At 36.4% G+C, this 20,715-nt stretch overlaps 1 protein-coding gene across 50 annotated transcripts in view; it reads left to right on the top strand.

The window, feature by feature from the left end:
* RIMS1 (regulating synaptic membrane exocytosis 1) overlaps window positions 1–20,715 on the top strand; it is a 473,777-nt gene that overhangs the window by 376,665 nt on the left and 76,397 nt on the right. For 38 of the 50 annotated variants that reach the window (XM_067702789.1, XM_067702799.1, XM_067702788.1 and 35 more), the window contains one exon: window positions 3,541–3,689. The exons of the other annotated variants lie outside the window; for them this stretch is intronic. In XM_067702789.1, coding sequence (XP_067558890.1) covers window positions 3,541–3,689 — 149 coding nt within the window. The remainder of the gene's footprint in view (window positions 1–3,540; window positions 3,690–20,715) is intronic. 50 annotated transcript variants of the gene reach the window in all.

Raw genomic sequence — 20,715 nt, 5'->3', positions numbered from 1 at the left:
TTTTCCTCTCTCATTGCATTTAAATATTAAAAAACCCATTACTTTCAAATACATTACTATTGCTCTTACTGCATACATTGATACTACTATATTACATAAATAAAATTATTATAAATTATATTGATAAGTGTGAGATCAAAGATATGGTATCTTTACAAACATAAGACTATAGGACAGGAAAAAAATATAAGATAACAAATAATTAGCTTATTTTTAATTTTATATGTTAAGTAAAAGGTAAGTACTCTCTGCAATTCTAAGATTCCTAATGAATGCTTACAATAAAATTTTTAAATAGTTTCCAGTAGCAATTCCAGTTAAACCTCTCGCATTTTTTTCTTTCTTAAATTTAGCCTTTTACCTCAACCTTTTTACAATTTACTTTACAAAGATCTATTTTTATTGATATAGTTGAGAACCAGTATTTTCATAAATTTAATGTACATTAAATTTTGAACTTTATTCCTTTATTGACTTATTTTTAGTGTTTTAATCCATTTGGCATTTTGGATGAAGCAATGCACCTTAGTTGAAATTCTGCCAAATTAGAAATTGGTTAACAGCTTTCAAAATATTTATAACCAAACACCAACAGAACTAGATTTTCTTCAGGGCAAAGAATTACCAGACACATGTAGTATAATTCCTAAGATGTTTCAAACCTGACATCTCCTTTAAAGTATTAAATGAACCTAATTCCATCCCGAGTAAGGAATTAGCACTAACTTAGCTTTTGAGAAAACACAAAACTTCGTGTCTCTGAAGTGTGACACTGTGCTAATTGTTCACTGATGTTAGACAGAGTCGCATGCCTTGGGGATGGAGTAAAGTTCATAACTGGAGAGTGAGTTTGCACGTAGGCCTCACATTTTAAAGAGTACTTGTGTTTCTGTAACCCAAGAACAGCAAGAAGGATTGACGTTTGACGTGATGGTTTTTGTAGGCAGCTACCAAGAGTTTATTATTACTTATGAAAATAGCAGCCCTGTTATGAGAGCTTCCCCTCACATCAAGGACAAATTTCCCTGCTATGTGATCAGTGTATATTTCTCCTGAGGAGGCTACATTTCTCAAAATATAATTAACGTATTTCTATTAAAATATTTAATTGTTAAATAGGAAATTTAAAGAATCATGCTTGATGAAAAGTCAAAGTGATTATTCAAACTTTTAACAGATTTTGAAAATAAGTAGATGTAGTAGTATAAAGTGAGTATAAAAGCCTTTCTGTTCCTTCAAATAACCAATGTGAAGAAAACTGTGACATGGTGTCAGAATGGTGGGTTATTCTTTACTCCAATATAAAAAATTTTTAATATGACAGTCTTTTAAAATCCCTTGTTTTATCTCGTGGCTGGAATCTTTTAAAATCCCTTGTTTTATCTCGTGGCTGGAATAGCAAAAGTCTATAGACAAAAAGGAGAAGAAGACATGATTTATAGAAACGGAGGATTTGCTTAGTTGGAGAAATAATTCCATGCACACTCACATGATCTTATGTTATAGTCTACACTGCTTATTATTGGCATTTGTCAAATAAGGGGAGAATTTGTGCTGGGGTCACGCCATGCCAGAAAACCTCTTACAGCTGGGCAAATTTTTATTGTATTAGAAACCAATTCATTCATATTCTCTCATGGACAAGCTATCATTTCAATGTTTGGAGACATTATCATAATCACATAACATATTTACATAGCAAAATAGTTTCAGAAACAAGTCATATAGGAAATATGTTTGTGCCCCAGTAACAGAATTAAATTCAGATTCCACTGTGTGAGCCTACTTTTTACATCTATTCTGTAAATAAAAAACAGTTCTTATTGAAATGAATCCTGTCAGTCAGCACCACGCTATCAGATAGGAAAGAAGTTAGTGCTAAAACATTATCATGTTACTTTATCATAAATCATATTAATTTTAAATCATACATGAAGTTATATAAATAGCTCAGTTCTGAACATAATAGCATATATGCATGTCCTTTTGGATTATAATGAAGCACATGGCTTTCAAAAACAGATCATGCAATTATGAAAAAATTCTTTGGAAAGATAATTTTATAGATACTCTATGAATTTGAAATTGTTTTCATGCTTGATGTGAAATTCTTTGCCCAAAACATACACGTGAGAGATGAAAAATTAAAACTAACATTTAAATACCCTAGGCCTGAGCTACTAACACTTGAAGGATTATTAAATAAACATGATCCTTTCTCTAGAAGTTTTTAAAAAGTATTATTGTCTTATAGTTCTTTTTGTATATACAGATCTACAATTTAGCATCACTTTATTTAGTACTCTTTAGCAAGACAATTGTTTATACAAATTTTTAGAAATAGAGTGTTCGGATTATTTTAGATATATTAAAACTCATTTGATATGGAACTGAGAGGATGGGTGAGTTTTTCTACAAGTTTAGCAAACATTTGATATTTTCACACCTTAGGACATAAATGCTTGATAAGAAACTTAAATACCCAATGTTTTGTCATGTGTCCCTTTAGTTATGTGTTCTTTTATTTTATATAAGAAGTTATATTATCTTACCTTCCAGTACCTAACAATAGAAAATCAAGTATATATTTGTTATTTTAAAGTTGTAGATACTTATATAACCTTCCTATTTATTATGATTAAAACACACATAGAAAAATAAAAATAGAGACTGTATAAAGCTCTTCACTGTGTGATTCTTTGCACTAAGAGTGAAGTAGAAAAAAAGAGTAGATTAACTGCTTTGAAATCTTCACAAGTTTTCATCTTTCACCTAATGCTTTCTAAGACCTCAGGTAATGAATACTAGAGACAAATATAAAGACACATTTAAATATGAGATATAGTGTATCTCGAAATTTTAATAGGAATCCATTTTTTACTTTCAGCACTTAGTTGATAGTTTAAACCTGAAAATAACTAATTAAGCCATAATAGCAAGAAAGTCAAAGTCCCGTCTTTACCTCCTTCTCTACAATGTCTTTGGCACAATCCTTCTGCTCTCATGTCAGTGCTTTTTTGCAGAGAGATGTGTTTTTTGGTTACATTTGAAAGAATGTGATGTCTTAGCATAGGGAAAGTGTGTAGGTAAATTGAATATAAGTTTTAGACTCAGGAAGCACAGACAGATGGAAGCAGTCTACCCCATGGATAGAGTAGAAGGTGAGTGGAATCTGTAGGCAACGATGAAAACCCAGGCAAGGGAAGATGAACTGATGTACTAGAAAAAATAAACAATACAATTCTGAGGTCTTAAGTATGTGCAAATCATTTATTCAATGCATTTTCCACCGAAGCATTGACACTCTCGTTTTACGATTCAGTCCTTATAAACCACTCCTTACCATTCAAAGGGGGCCGGTTTGTGATACTGGAACCCATGTATCATGCTAGCGTTTGGGCCCTTTTAGACTCTACACCTGTGTTTACGAAAGTGCACTTTTGCTTGATGTGGGCTGAGTAGCCGTTAGCCTAACCATGTGTGTCTCTGTTTGCCAGCCTCCGATGACAGAGCTCACGCTCTCTTGTTTTCCGTCCTTAGTATAACGTACATACAGATCAGTACCGAAGCTGCGACAGCGTCTCCGCCAGATCCTCAGACAGTGACGTCAGCGACGTGTCTGCCATCTCCAGGACCAGTAGCACCAGCTTCCTGTCCGAGCAATCTGAGCGGCCCAGGGGCAGGACCAGGTGAGTGGATGCCACTGTGTGTACAAACCGGGTAAAAATGCACCGCGCTTCCTGAGTGTTCTCACTCAAACAGAGTTCAGGTCAAGTAGCAGAAACATTTCATTGAAACTACTGGGACTAGAGTGAGTTCGGCGTTGATTCAGTGTTGTGTAACGTTGCCTGGACTCTTTGGTACTTACTATAAGATGGGGCTGTAACCAGAGTCATATTTTAGAGATTGCTCTAAAGTTCCTTCTAAAGTGATTAAATCCACAAAGCATTCTTTAGTCCAGTGTCAGAAAGCTCTCTCTGTAAAGGACCCCATAGTAAATATTTCAGGCTCTGCAGGACAATCTCTGTCTCGACGCTCTACATTGCCACTGAGGTGCGGAAGCTCTGCAAACAAGTGAACATAGCCCTATTCCAATAAAGTTTTATTTACAGAACAACAGAGAGCGGGCTGCACTTTCCCCTAGGCTGTAGTTTGTTGATCATGCCTTCAATCACATAGCAGCTGGTCTGCCTTCAGGTGGATGTGATAACAAAATACACACCCCTCTTCTACAGGAGGGGAGCTGTAAGAAGTTTGTATGACGTTTGTTTAAATCACCGACAGTTATCTTGATTCTCACAAGACAAATAACTCTGCCGAAAGGGAAAAGACCTCAGGACTCTGGCGCCATTTTCAGTACAGCAGACTCAGTATGGACAAGGCATGTTTTATATTTGTTCTTAAGTGGTTTCCAGGAGTAGAAGTTTCACTGAAGGCACTTTGGGGTTGATGAGAGGACCAAGAAATATAAATGTTCAAAACAGGAGCAACTATCTTCCTAATATTCCAAAAGCCTTTTATGATCGCACGTTTTGATGATGTATCCTGAGGCATTCCGTCTTCCTGGATTTCTCTGCACCTAGCTCACATGTTGAAGCAAATTGAGACCAATTATCTTACTGTTAATTAACAGTGCCACACTGAGATTCTGCAGGAGCAATTCCAATCGATCAAGACATTAAGAGAACGTTTTATCTCTATTTTGAATATTCTCAGCATCTGGTCCTAATAGGATATTAAGTTCTCTAAAATTTAAGAAAGAATGAAAAGAGCTGAGGAATGTAACCGTATTGAGCTGCTAGGATAGAGGGGTAAAAACGATTATAATCAATTCCTTTCTATTGAAATATTATTAAGATATTATGTTTCAAAACCTATTCGGTTTAGCAAGAATACTGATAAATAGGGCTTAAAGACTTTTTTCACTTTTAGTCGCTAAAAACAATTTACTCAATAACTACAAAACCGTAAATCTTGAAGTAATTTTATGTTCACAATAGAGCCACGTACCCTGAGTCCTATGCTGTAAAGAATGACTAATTCACAGAATTCATGTTACCAACCAACTGTGAGCATAATATGTGGGTCCACTGTCATTCTCTTGAAATTTCAGAATAGGTTCTTCAGGGGAAATTTGGCTGTATGATTTTTGAGGAAGAAAGCAAAGAACAGAGAAATTGTAGGGGCCTCAACAACAAGGAACTATGATTTTATACAAAGGAAGAGAAAGAGCTTCATGGTAGTGATTGGAGCCAAGGTTACTCTGTGGGAAAATGCTAGTTTATCAGATAACACTCACTATAACTAGATCATGACAAGAAGCAGAAGATAGAGGATTTTTTGCCTCCTTGATTCATATAACTTTTATTACGTATTGAAGGTGGTGGGGATGGAGTAGACCCAGGAAGGGTGCAAATAAATTTCTTAATGACAAATCTGTTTTCTGAGGGCATTTCCCTGTTTCCGGCTTCCCTTTCCCTTCTCTGTGGTTTAGAGCACATTTGAGCTCAGTTATTTTTACGTAAGTGGATTATGTCAATGCAGTCAGTTAAGCTAATGGCTAAACAAGTTTCCCCTGAAGCTAACGTGAAGAAGTATTTTCCCGTAGTCCCGTACTTTAGATCAGGAATTCTTCATATGTGGTGCATGTTTGATTTCTTAGAACACTTAGGAGGAGCAAAGAGGGTAAGATGAGCTATGGGAGGGGCAGGTCTTCCTTCTTACATCTTTTCATGTATGTTCTTCCCCCTAAATATCCTCACAGGCACACGGACACACATGTACACCCCCCCAACACGCACACACACACACACACACACACACACACACACAGAGTTACTTTGGGTCCACCATCAGCCCTATGGTAAAAACCTGAGAGGAGGGTTTGTGATTAAAAATGACATCAAAGAGTTGCAGGCTCTTCAACTTTAAATATTCCCAATTCTTATAACACTATGAGTAATGATTTTTCTCAATATAGTACTGCTTTGCATTTCTGTGTTTTTTTTTTTAGTAACTAACACCTGCATAGGTTTTAAAATTTTATTTATTCAAGTTCATGGATAAAACATGAAAAATGTGATCAATATAATAATAGATGTATTTACATTTCATAATAGGTACCAGCAAACTTTTGAGTTCCTATCAAGCGTAAAGGCTATTATTTTCCAAGACTTCGTGAAAGTATAATATCTAGGCCGCATACTCAAGGAGATTATAATCTGTTTAAGAGTTTGAAACCTGTTTTTATATCCTGATTCCCTGCACAGCTGACCCTTGAACAATGGTTAGGATAGAATCGGGACTCAAACCCTAGTTCTTTTGATTCCACATATTGCGATCTCTAACTGAACACAAAATTTTCCCCACACTTAGTTTATTTAAAGGTCTATGGACTGAAAATTTTAGTACTATATTTATTGAAAAAATCCCCATGTAAGCGGATCCATGCAGTTCAAACCCGTGTTGTTCAGGGGTATATGTCTTCACTCACATCTTCCCGTGACACAGGAAGTGTTTTACTATGCATTGCCTTGGATGGGTTTTCATCTGGAAGTCATTAGAAGGATTTAGAAGACACTGTAGCATCCCCTGAAGACAGTGCTCAGTACGTAAAAGTCAGCCAAGTGTCCACTGTCCTCCTGAAGGACCACAGGGAGAAACCACTGACTTGATCCTACCAGTATCATACAGAACCGTAGTGTGTAAAGTACCACGTGTGGTTTTGACGCCTTCTATCCAAGTATGCTATGAACCAAGAAGATGTCAAGATAAGCACATCTGAAATGAGCAGTGGTCTGCACAGTATGATATATAGGCCAGCGTTTCCCAAACACTGCTTGCTACACTTTCCTGTTAACGATTCATAGTACACCCTATTGTTCTTAACATTTTGAGACGTTCTCTCTTGTAACAACTTGTTTATCTTTGCTTATTCCAGCGCATACCAAAGTTATTTCATTCTGGAATGCCTATTTCACAGGGACATCCATGAATGTGTTGCATAGTTTTTGAGTGAAGTTTGGGAAATTCTGTTTTAGATAATCAGCACCCTTCTGCCTAAGAGATAAAAGGCTGTACGGAAAGCTTTAAAAAGCCTGTTTGGGGGACGAATAAAATTAAGCACTTATCAGATGTGTATAGGTTGAAAAATACAAATATATTTGGATGATCTATCTCTAAAAGGTCATTTTCAGAATATTAGGAACTCATGGGCCATATTCTGAATCTTTTGTGTTTGAGATAATGATTAGGCAAAAAATACCTTGACCATTTGGGGATGGACCAGCTAGACCATGTGTTTCTGTGTGAATTGAAAAAGGGCATCTCTCCCCGCAGATGCATGCTAAATGCTTCATTCAAAATAGCCTAAAACATACTTCATGTTTTCAAAGTTTCTGTCTACAGGGAACTATAGTAGAAAAACATACACTATAATGTTTATATTAGGGTAATTAACCTTTTGTAGATATAAAGAATTAAAAGTTATTCTAAAATTGTTGTCACGGATTAAAACTACTTAAAATCTCAGTAATTTCTAGGATGATTCTTACAGGACAAAATCAACACTTAATACTTCAAAATAATAAACATCAATAAAGATTTGACGTTCCTACTTTTTCAGACTTGTTCTGCACGTGAGTTACAATTTTAATTTCGTATTGGCTTAAATATTCCTCGAAGAATGTTTTCTTATCCAACCACAAAACATGCAAAGTATATTAGTAGAGGTGGCATAATTGATGATAAAAATGCACATATACTAGAAGCCCAGAAGGAATATGTTGAGTTTTTGAGTGCTCTATGCTTTTTTTAACATCAAAGAAGATGTTCACCTCAAAAAGAGGCTGAATTTTCATGACATAGCTCTGATTTTTTTTTTCATCTTTATCATATAACCATTTCTTTCCAGGCAGACAAATTTCAGATGTTTTATACAAAATCAAGCTATAAAAGCAAATGCAAGCGTAATCCTATAATTGCTCTCAGATGTTATACAGTTTTAGAAGTTCTGTCAAAAGCAACAATTTCCCAGCAGCATTCACGTTTGTGACAAAGGTTTGCCTTGATCTGTAACGTTGCCTTTCTATATCTAAGTGGATTTTGATGCAAATAGTTTTTGGTCTTTTTATCATCTCCTTTTGAAAGAATATTTTCAAAAGCAGTTATCTTTTTCTACATTCGTAGTTTGAAAGACTTGAGAGCTTTTTAAGAGGAGTTGTCTTCTATACACAAATATTAATCTTGCAACTGTAAATTTACTCAAATCTGGAAGGTGATGTCACTAGGTGTAATAATTAGCGTATACTGAAGGAAATACGCTTACATTTATTGGGGGATTTTAAAACATTGTAGGTTAAATTATTTGATATTTTAAATTGTGATAGAGAATGAGTGCCTAGGTTAATATCTTCCAGAAAATCAATCTTATTATTGCAATTATGCTTGAAAAATATTACAGAAGATCCCTTTATTTCACGATAGTTCTTCAACTCAGCAAGGGAATACGGGATACCATGTAAAAAGAATCTGGATTTTCTGTGATGGCATTTGAAAAATACTTAACTGCAAAATCATCTGAGCAATTAACAGCTCAGAATACTAAAGGAAGCTTTCATTTTATATACTTATTCATTGTTATGCCTACTGACACTGAATACAGTCAGGAGTGCCCAAGAGGGAATTCTTAGAGCTAGCCACACACTTTCGCATGCTCGCCTGGTGTACTATAGAAAAACAAAGTCTACTGAGATCTACAAAAGTACTAAAAAGAAAGGAAAATGACATGGAGATTTGATGGGGAGGAGAGAACAAACTGGAACACAGTGAAAGATGCTGGATACTGAATATCCGAGAAAGGAAATATATTTTGGCGATCTTCTAGTGGCTTCTTTTATGGCATTTCTTCGTTTTAATTGTCCAAGACTGATGAGTGGACCATTATTATTTCCTGTGACTAGATTAAAGCTGTAGAGAGGTGGAAAGACTGTACCATGTGCCCTTTAAAAGCTCTCTACCTTTATGGTAAAATTACTAAACCATACTTATTAATATACCTTATGACTGAATGTGCCACACATCTGAATTGTTATACCGCACCACATCCGTAACATAAACAAAATACTCTTGACTTATGACTGTAAGTCACACGACAGTCCTTAGAGTAGCCAGTTAGAGCTATCGGGGCAGGTGAGTAGATTCTCCTGGTGAGGGCGTGCCTTGCAAACCTTTAAGACAGTTTAAGGGGAAGCTGCGCTGGTCCAGTTTGAACAGCTCCAGCCTGCTTTGTTCTTACTGTTCTACTCTGTCAATTCATTTTAGATTTACTAAGATATGTTTAGTTAAATTCTGGGAAGGTCAGCAGAGTATTAGGGAAATGCTTCCTGTATAATAAACAATAAAAATGGTCAGTTATAATAAAGTTTTCAAAATTGAATAGAAACCCAGGATATCTTATGAAGATGGGAGTTATTTGTTGAAATGATCATTTGTAATTAGATCTTAGAGACAATGTCTGTCAATTGAGAAAAAATAACTACTCTACACATGGAGTTGTAAAGTACGTCGTGACTTTTTGTTATTTGTAGAAATCTATTTCCCTGTAGCTTTATTTCTTCTCTTAGGATTAAATTAGATCATTTTTAACATTTAAAAGATTTTAAAGAGCACGTTCAATGGAAATTGTAGATAATGATAATTAGAAACTTTTCTTTAATGAGAAAAATAAGTCTTAGTGTGTGTTTGGAAGAGGGTGTAAAAACGTATCTTAGTCAAGCTGAAATAAAATCTTTGAAAGCTCAAAAACAAACCATATTAATAACTTTACTTGTAATACATGTTAGTCTATTTGTGATATTGTCTATTTGTGATATTGTCTAAATCATAACTGATTGTGTACAGTGAGTATAACTTTCCAATTTGATTTAATTATCCTAAAGGAAGTTACACATTTAATTTACTATTCCGTTGTTAAATAAAATAAGAACATAATTCTCCCTGCTTAATTATTATTTTCCCCACAATATACAAGAAATTATCGATAACTTATGTACTGCTAACAGCACATCTTCAGTGTAATAGATTATTAGAAAGGTATAAAGTTTATACATCTTTTAAGTGCAAGGAAAATAACATAGGTGATAAATCCTAAAGTGAATTGACAATATTAAAGCAGCTTTCAAATACAACCAATTTATTCCCTAGGAATAGTTTTCAAAGAGAAAATAATTTCAACTTTGGGCTTCCAGTTCCTGTTCACGGTACAGGATATGTTTGTAGCTGTGATCTTGGCTTTCGACACAGAGGCCAGGAGCAGTGCATTCACTCTGGGGCTATGACCGATGTCCAGAAGTACCAGCTTTGGATTCAGGCTAGGCTCGGGTGTAAGAGACCCACTCCTTTGCTAAGACACTGACTGACTCTGCTTCAGTGCTCTGTAGTTTCCACAGCATATGAGGGCTTCCTCAAGGGCCACTTATGCCACCCTTTTGTCTTTGATGTGCTCTAATTACCACATAGACCAGCTATGTGAAGGATGCTCTGTGCTCTATTAGCGATCAAATAGCAGGGTGACTGTTTTGAGAGGCCGTCAAATTGTTACTATATTTTTATGCCAAGACATATAAAATGGGAATTTTCTAACAGATTCTTAAGTTTCTAATTATCTTCTGTGTTTATGTGTTTATATCTGCATGTTGGAGAACTGACTGCTGATTATAAACCTGGGAGTATTATGTGGATGGGTAGCTAACAGTTTTAATGGTCACCAAGCATGAGCTCTGGTTATCAACGTTAAATACCGGTGCTTCAGGAAAATCTTCATATTTCTGTGGTAATTATTCTGTTATTTGAAATGGATACGATATCCTTTCACTCAAAACCAGTGCTTCCGAAACTTCACCTATTTCACGTGTCACTTTCATATTTTGCCATGACTGCGTAACACATGTATACAGCACACAATATCATGAGTGCTGTAACGGCTCAGGAGTGTAACAGTTAATAATCTCATTTTATAAATAAAATAAAATGAAGCAACCTATTAACTTTACTTGGCAGTAGGCAGTAGAGCCAGAATTGAGAGCCCTGTGATTTAACCTCTTTATTTTTATGTAGTGAATCTCTTTATCTCTAATAATAGTTTTTTGCTTTAAAGTCTATTTTGTCTTACACGACAAATTTTAAACTAGTGTTCAGTCTAACTTTTCACATCCTTTTATTTTTAGTCTTTCTCTTAAAGGGTATGAGTTATGTGTGAGTTATATCTCTTGTAACCATCATAGAACTGGACTTAGATTTTCTTTTTTCCTTCTCGCTTGACAATCTGTATCATTTAATTGGCTAACTAATGCATTGACATTTATTTTGATTTCTTACGTATTTGGAATTCTTTCTACTATCTTGTTTTATGTTTTCAATATTTATTATTCTATTTTTTCCTCTTTCCTGATTGGTTTTGAATCAAATTGTTTTTATTTCATTTCTTTCTCTATTATTCTGGAAATTATATTATTTCTATGATTTTAGTGCCTAATTTAGTATTTCGAGAATATATATTTCGTTAAGTAATAAATCTAAAAGTTAAAATTACTTCTACTCCCCCCAGAGGAAAAAAAATGACTCTATACACTTTAGCTCCTTTACCATCCCTCCACCATTTGCATATTTTTTGTCCAGTGTTTTAATTATATATTGTTTTCTTTCTCCCATTATTGGATGTTATTTTTTTAAATGCTTTAGAGTAACCCACGTACTTTCTAGTTTCTTTGCTAACCATTTTTCTTGCATCTTAGATCTTCATTTGGGAAGCATTCTCCATCTTCCTGAAATATATGCATTGTATTTTTTTAATTGTTTGTTTATTTATGCAAATCAATGCCACCAGTGAAGATTCCTTAGGACTTAGACCTAGACCCACATTGTCCCTTGTTCTCCAAGGGTCTTGGTTCATGCAGGGATTTCAGTTCTAAGTCCCCTCTGACCCTGGACTCAAGGCTCTAAATTTCTCATCTGCAGAGCCTCCCAAGACATTCATAACTCACTTAGCAATCTGTTTTCAGTCCCTTCTTGGTCTTTAGGCCACAGGGATTTTCCTTTCTTTCCTGTGAACATAGGTTTGTATTTTAACAGGTATCTGTTGTCATTTTCCCATCATTTCTAGGTATTGGGGAGGGAAAGGATTTTTCAGACTATCTCCTCTACCACTTTGCTAGAAATAGTAGTTCATATTTAATGTGCTACTATTTTCTTAATTTTTAAAAAATTTACTCACTTAAAAGGATAATATTTAAAGCAAAATAAATAAATAAATAATTGTAGCAAGAAGAACTGTGGCCCTAGGGACCATATACCAAGTTAGAGGGAAAATGCCAGGGCAGGGAAAAGAGAATTGCATCTTGAACTGGTGGTGAGATCTAAGGCACGGGAGGACAAGTGATGGGGGTGGGCGGGGGGGGGGGGGGGGAGGTGAAGGAAGAAAGGAATGAATGAACCAAGGGAAGAAAGGAGGGAGGGAGGAAGGAAAGAGGGAGCTCCAGCAGAGAAAGGCCCCTTGAATGGTGAGGAGAAACGGAAGCTGGGAACGGATAAATGACATGGGGGCAAAGGTAGATTACAGCCCAGAGGCAAGCAGAGATTCTTGAGGGGGGGGTGGAATTTAATGAGGGAGCCCAGGTGGGCCATAGATTAAGGGAGCAGTTAGTGATCCTGGAATAAAGAGGTCCTTAGAGGCTGCTTTGGACTCAGATGCCAATCTTCGGTTCAGTCTGCTGTGGCCAAGGTGACAGGACACCAAGCACATGAAGCTGGGCACAACGGATGCCGGGGGCCCCTTTATTCAGACGGTGGCAGTGGACCTGGGGAGCATGGCCAGTGCGGGATGCTGACAGGCAAACAAACAAACAAATCAAAACAACAAAAAAACCCAACCCTTTAATATCAGGCCTTCACATTCTGTAGATTGATACAAAACCATTTTGCTACACCTGGAAGAATGACCACTGCACCACAGTTATCAGAATTTCATGGCCAGTAAGGTAATGGGCTTGGAATAATAACATGGACAGCTACTGTTTATTTTATAGTTGAAGGTAGTTTACAAGGATGATTCCCCATCGTCCAACAAAGTAGATGTTTCTGTTTATTTTATAAATGAGAAAATGAGATATCTGAGATTTGAAGAAATTGTCCAGGGCCATAAATAGCAAATAATGATGCTGTCAATAGACTCTAGGTCTTTCTTATCGTAAAGCTCATAGATTTGTTGTTGTTATTTTTCTTTTTCACTCTGCACACCTATCTTTTAAAACTAGTGAAGTTTTTAAAGGCAGAAATAAAAAAAAGTAAATTCAATGCTAAAATGACATCAGTGATGAGACCTGTGAAGCCGAGGGCATATTTAGAAAGTTTCCCATCCCAACAGCCATATGGACAGACGCAAAATCTGACAAGTGCTAGAGCTTTGGCTCTTCAGAAGGGTTTGGTCCAATAGTACCCCTCCCTCTGAGGTCCCTATTCTGCAGTGAGTGATGCTGAGAAACCCCAGATGTAAGTGTGTGAGTTTGTGCAGATGTCCAGTTGTTTTCATAGGCTCTAGGAAATACTGAAGTGAGCCTTCCCCGCTCCAAACGCCTGACGGCCGTGAGAAATCACGTAGACTTCATTCCATCCAGAGCCCAGCCAGTCGAGGCTGCCCCGCCCTTTGTCAGCTGCAACCCGTGTAACCCAGGACAGAAGCCTGGTAACAGCCACTGAGATCCTCGGTCTGAAGTGCAAATTTAAGGTGTGGAGAAAACCTTGCTGGAAACGGGGACGGGAAGCCAATGGGGACGGCAGGTCATCTAGATCTTATATGTTTATGGTCGGAGTAGACGTGTATAAAGAGGTGTTATGTATGACAACTGAGAACAACCCTGAGAAGGAGGCCTTATCCAGATTCAAGAATTCTCTGAAAGGCTGTGTTTTCCAGACCCTTAGGAAAGATCACTCTTCTGGGCAGAGTTCTCTATGGCCTTTGGCTGCCTCTGTCATCCTGCATCTTCGTTGTTGCCCCCTTTAGAGTGGGACAGGGTTGACAGACCCTCTAGTGTTAGGCTCTGCTCAGAGTGGATGGAAACGTGCCCACAGAACCTACCATGTCATTATGAAACCAGGATTCGGAAGGGAACTCTGATCGGTCATTATCGATCAAATCACTGCAAAGAGATTTACCCTTATTTTCAAAACACTGTCAGGTATTATTTCCTTCTAAAACTTTTAACTAAATCTGCCCAAAATACGTTGTTGTATCTGTGCATAAATTCTTGATTTGATTTTATCAAAACGTATAAAAGATAAAGCTATAAAAGACTCTTACTATTTACATTTACTTTAGTGATATAAAATACATGCTAAATGTCTAATTTTAGTGATATGTTTCCCACATATTAAATAATAAAAATGATTTAGTTGTAGTATCACACTTACAGCATTAGTTTAGTCTGTAGTTAGTTATATCTTTTATGTGAATTAAGTTTCTAGTTCCAGAAAGTTGTCAGGTGTGAATCTCAGATACGAAGAAGGACATTGGGGAACGTAGCCAGATCAAGTGTGAGGAAGTTGAGGCATGCAAGAGAGTGTGGAAAAGGGAAAATTAATATGATTAGTTAGTAGGAAATAAAGTAGGAAATAGATTATATATGCAGAAGTAAATAAAGAACTGAAAATATATGCTGCCACTATCATCTATCTATCTGTCTATCACTTATCATCTATATATATCTATCGTCTAACATCTATCATCTAGCTATTATCTATCTATCTCTCTATCTTCTATCTATATATCTAGCTATCAGTCCATCTATCTATATCTGCTTTGATACTATCACTAACCAACACTGAGACCTTCACCAAGTACACAGCTTCTGTAGAACTTAAGTTATTTTCCTATTTAGTTATTCATTCACTCATTCACCCATTCACCAGTCATTTATTGGGTGTCTATTATATGGAGGTAGGATAGTTGATACCTACTGTATGGTGTGGAGCAAACCAGACATGATCCCTAGCTCTGTGGTTTTAAGTGAATCTTTATATATATATATATATATATATATATATATATATATATTTTATTATGTGTATAGTCATCTGAAAAATGAGAATCATACCTGCCACTCCTGCCTCACAGGACTGTGTGAGAATAAAACGATAGTGTATGTCAGATGCTCTGTGGTTTTAAGTGAATCTTTATATATATATATATATATGTATATATATATATATATATATATATATATATATATATATTCTTTTCAGAGTCTTTTCCATTATAGGTTATTACAAGATATTGAGTATAGTTCCCTGGGCTATACAGTAGGTCCTTGTTGGTTATCTATTTTACATATAGTAGTGTGTATATGTTAATCCCAAACTCCTAATTTATCCCTCCCCCACCCCCTTTCCCCTTTGGTAACCATAAGTTTGTTTTCTATGTCTGTGAGTCTGTTTCTGTTTTGTAAATAAGTTTGTTTGTATCATTTTTTAGATTCCACATATAAGTGATACCATATGATATTTGTCTTTCTCTGTCTTACTCACTTCACTTAGTATGATAATCTCTAGTTGCATCCATGTTGCTGCAAATGGCACAATTTCGTTCCTTTTTGTGGCTGAGTAATACTCCATTGTATATATTTATCACGTCTTCTTTATCCATTCCTCTATTGATAGACATTTAGGCTGCTTCCATGTCTTGGCTATTGTAAATAGTGCTGCCGTGAACATTGGGGTGCATGTGTCTTTTCGAATTATGGTTTTCCCCAGGCATATGGCCAGGAGTGGGATTGCTGGGTCACATGGTAATTCTATTTTCGTTTTTTGAGGAACCTCCATACTGTTCTCCATAGTGGATGCACCAGTTTACATTCCCACCAACAATATAGAAGGATTCCCTTTTGAGAGATGACTTTCTAATGTTTCACTATTTACTGAATATTGTATACCAGCTTTTGTTCAACTGTGTGTGTGTGTGTGTGTGTGTACGCATATATATTTAACTGAATTTATGGTAGACTGGAAATACACAGATATATGTTTAACTCATCATTTGGTCCCTAAGGTCCCTAAACACTAAGGTCCCTAAACATTTCTTAGAACACATAATAAACAAATTTATTTAATATAATTTAATATTAAATTAAATTATATTTAATTAATATAATTAAATTAATTAAATATAATTAAATTAATAGTATTTAGTATTTAAACAGTGTAATTACATTTTTTCTACCCCATTATCCACTTAGTTCCCAAGTCAAAAGCTGGAAGCCGCCCTAGTTTTAACTCTCCGCAATCCTCCTGCTAATGCTTTGTTTCTCAATCTTTGAACCATTATCAACCCCCAAGGAGACTTTTGGATGCTCTTTCCCTAAAGCCCTCCCCACAGGACATTTGAACCTCACAGGTACTCTGTGTTTGTACACTGTGGCCCCTTAGAGGACCACAACCATAGTATTAACTGAGATCTCTTTATCCCTCTCACCTCCACCAAGAGCCAGTGATCACCTCTGGAAGCTTATTACTCACATTGAGAATTTGTGTTCAAATCAGTCATCAATTGTATTGATTTTACTTCCTACATAGAACTCATGATCACAGACGGAAGATTACAGAGGACAGTTGTTTTTATTCCTCTCTGGTTGCCAACTGAAAATGACCCAAACTTTGTAAGAAAAAGACTGAAAATTTCATCTACTATGAAACTAGGAGACAACTACATCCTTAAATTATAAACTATAGAAAAAAGCCTTCAAATTCAGTGAAATCTGGACTAAAATGAGGAGAAATACCAAGACTAGACACTGACTTATTCAGCGACTGAATATAGTGTAGAGTTCCCCAAAATAAATGGTACAGCCTTAAAAAGCCCAATCGAAAATGCGCACCTAGGATCTGTGAGAACTAGGGAAAGTTCTAGACCTGGGGCATCCTGAAACAATGTTTCATACCTCAGAGGAGCAGCTGACATCTGCTCAGAGGAGAAGCCTCACTGGTCTGCCAGGTTGCGTGGGAGCTGTAAATAGGAATCAATTTGGACAACAGCACTCAGTGTAGTTTGCAGAGAAATAAATTGCTATAGCACAATCATAACACATACATCTTCATTACTAATCATGTGGAGATTTGGATAACATCACTGGTCTGGATGATTTTAATCTTATCTGAAAATAAGCAATAAGATGACACAGCCTTTCCAGCTGTAGGTGTGACAGGATAGCTTGTATCAGATGATCCCGCCTGTAAACCTACAAAAGCTAAACAAGAAGAAACAAACAAATAAAAAACTGTTTGGCGGCACTTGGAAGCAACATAGCAGACAAAGAAACTGGAGGGATTGCAACCCTTGAAAGAAGGAAAGAACACGAAGTGATGCCACATGTACGCCTTTTTCTATGGAAGGACTTTGCAACCCGGTGACACAGATATTGGAGCAAAGCAAAAAGCAGCATCTTCCCGGGCTGAAGAGACAGATGTCACAGTTCAGGAACTGACAGAGAAGCTGGAAACTGTGAGTGGAGGGTCCCAAAATTTGCTACAGATTCCCCTCATTTGATGACTGCTGAGCTGTGCATGCACAGAAATTAACCGAGAAATTAACCAAACAGCAGCAGCTGGAAGATGAACTTCTGAGCAGACCTTCCAGCAGCTGCCCGGTGCTGGGAGAGGTCCATCCCCTTCAAGTGCGTGGGAAACGCTTTGGTGTCCTGGACAAATTCCAGAAGGACCAAACTGGGAATAAGCGTCACACAGTACGAGTAAGGGCAGACCTTCAAGCCCAGCTCTGAACAGGAACAGGATTAATTCTCTCTGCCAACCAAAAGCAATTTCACCCTTGTTGGAGGAAAATAATATCATCCAGAGCCTCTGTAGGTAGGTTTTCACCCACAACGTCTGGCATCTAATTTAAATTTACAAGGCAAGCGAAAACTTTTAAATTAATAGAAAGGGGACCAACCAACTAAAAACTAACAATACAGTTATCAAAGAAGGACCTTAAAATATCCATGATTAATATGTTCTGGCAAACAAAGGAGAATGGATGCTTTCAGCAGACACCTGGACTCCATTTTTATAAATTGAGCAATAATTCTAAAACTAAAAAATAAAAACCCTAACAACACATTTAATAGGTGGGTTTAATTAATTAATTAATGGCATATTAGAAACAGCAGAACAGAATTAGTGAGCTGGTCAGTGGAAAGTATATAAATTGACACAAGAGAAAGAAGAGAAGTTTCAGGAGAACAGGACAGATGTGAGATGTGATGGAAAGGTCTGAGTGTGTAACTGAGTCCCAGAAGGAGAGGAAGTGCAGAAACAATCCTTGAATCCTGAAGGGCTGGCTGAGAGCTTTCCAACTTTATAAATCCAACGACCCTTCAAATTCTGAAAATATATGAAGAGAAAAACAAATCTAGCAATATCATGATCAGAGTACTGAACAGTAAAGAAAAAAACTTTTCTTAAAAGAATCCTAGGGGGAAAAAAAGAGATTATCTTCAGGGAAGCAGCAGTAAGATTTTGGCTGAAATTTCAACAGATGTTATCAAAGCCCCAAACCAATGGAATGACCAAAGGAAAGAATGCTGCAAGAAAAAATAAAAACATCCAACCCACTGTTTATGCTTAGTACATGTTACCCAGCAAAAATAACCTTCAGACAGTGCACGGATACATGAATGAAATAGCTAAGAACTCATCACCAGCGGACCTGCTCTTTATGTTGGGAGAAAATGCCCCCAGTTGGAAGCTCTAAGCTGGAGGAAGGAATAGAGAACACCAGGGAGAGTTAGTAATAATAACAGTAACAACAACAACATACTGGGGAGAGTTAGTAATAATAACAGTAACAACAACAACATACTGGGGAGAGTTAGTAATAATAACAGTAACAACAACAACATAGGGGGAGAGATAGTAATAATAACAGTTAACAACAACAACATACTGGGGAGAGTTAGTAATAATAACAGTAACAACAACAACATAGGGGGAGAGATAGTAATAATAACAGTAACAACAACAACATACTGGGGAGAGTTAGTAATAATAACAGTTAACAACAACAACATACTGGGGAGAGTTAGTAATAATAACAGTAACAACAACAACATACTGGGGAGAGTTAGTAATAATAACAGTAACAACAACAACATACTGGGGAGAGTTAGTAATAATAACAGTTAACAACAACAACATACTGGGGAGAGTTAGTAATAATAACAGTAACAACAACAACATACTGGGGAGAGTTAGTAATAATAACAGTAACAACAACAACATAGGGGGAGAGATAGTAATAATAACAGTTAACAACAACATACTGGGGAGAGTTAGTAATAATAACAGTAACAACAACAACATACTGGGGAGAGTTAGTAATAATAACAGTAACAACAACAACATACTGGGGAGAGTTAGTAATAATAACAGTAACAACAACAACATAGGGGGAGAGATAGTAATAATAACAGTAACAACAACAACATACTGGGGAGAGTTAGTAATAATAACAGTAACAACAACAACATACTGGGGAGAGTTAGTAATAATAACAGTAACAACAACAACATACTGGGGAGAGTTAGTAATAATAACAGTAACAACAACAACATACTGGGGAGAGTTAGTAATAATAACAGTAACAACAACAACATACTGGGGAGAGTTAGTAATAATAACAGTAACAACAACAACATAGGGGGAGAGATAGTAATAATAACAGTAATAACAACAACATACTGGGGAGAGTTAGTAATAATAACAGTAACAACAACAACATACTGGGGAGAGTTAGTAATAATAACAGTAACAACAACAACATACTGGGGAGAGTTAGTAATAATAACAGTAACAACAACAACATACTGGGGAGAGTTAGTAATAATAACAGTTAACAACAACAACATACTGGGGAGAGTTAGTAATAATAACAGTAACAACAACAACATACTGGGGAGAGTTAGTAATAATAACAGTAACAACAACAACATAGGGGGAGAGATAGTAATAATAACAGTAACAACAACAACAACCAGGGAGAGTTAGTAATAGTAACAACAACAGTACCCAGTGGTAGTAAAGACGTGTACAAGTAACACCTATAAACTACCTACGTGAAAGGTGGGAGGGGAGCAAAGGAATCAAGCTGCTATAAAGTTCGTGCATTATTCTAAAAGTAGTAACATTTCTAACTTCAGGAAAATTCTGATAAGATAATTACTTTAATCTTGAGAGTAGCCGCTAACAAATACTAGAAGAACGCACAACTCAGATCCTAATAGTGGAGGAAAGTATGCCTAACTAATCTAGCTCGGTAAAAAGGAGAGGTGAAAGGACAAACGGATGTGATCGTTAAAAATAAACAGCCAATAGTTGACTTGACTCTGGCCGTATCAGTAATTGCCTCAAACGTAAACGGACTAAATGCTTATTACCAATATCATGGAATGAAAACAGGAGATATCAGTGCAGGTGACCAAATATTTAAATGACATGAACAATTTTATGCAGATAAGTTTTATACCTGAGATCAAGTCAGCGAACTGACCAACAGGCCAGATCTGGCCCACTGCCTGCTTTTGTGAATAAAGGTTTATTAGGACACATCTGTGCCCATTTGTTGATATATCATCTGTGGCTCTTTTCCCACTACAAGAACGAAGGTGAGACTGTTTG

The sequence above is a fragment of the Pseudorca crassidens genome, chromosome 13 (genome assembly GCF_039906515.1).
Source record: "Pseudorca crassidens isolate mPseCra1 chromosome 13, mPseCra1.hap1, whole genome shotgun sequence".
Classification (NCBI taxonomy): Eukaryota; Metazoa; Chordata; class Mammalia; order Artiodactyla; family Delphinidae; genus Pseudorca; species Pseudorca crassidens.
Note: the sequence above shows the minus strand (reverse complement) of the source record. Positions and strands in the feature narration are given on the sequence as shown.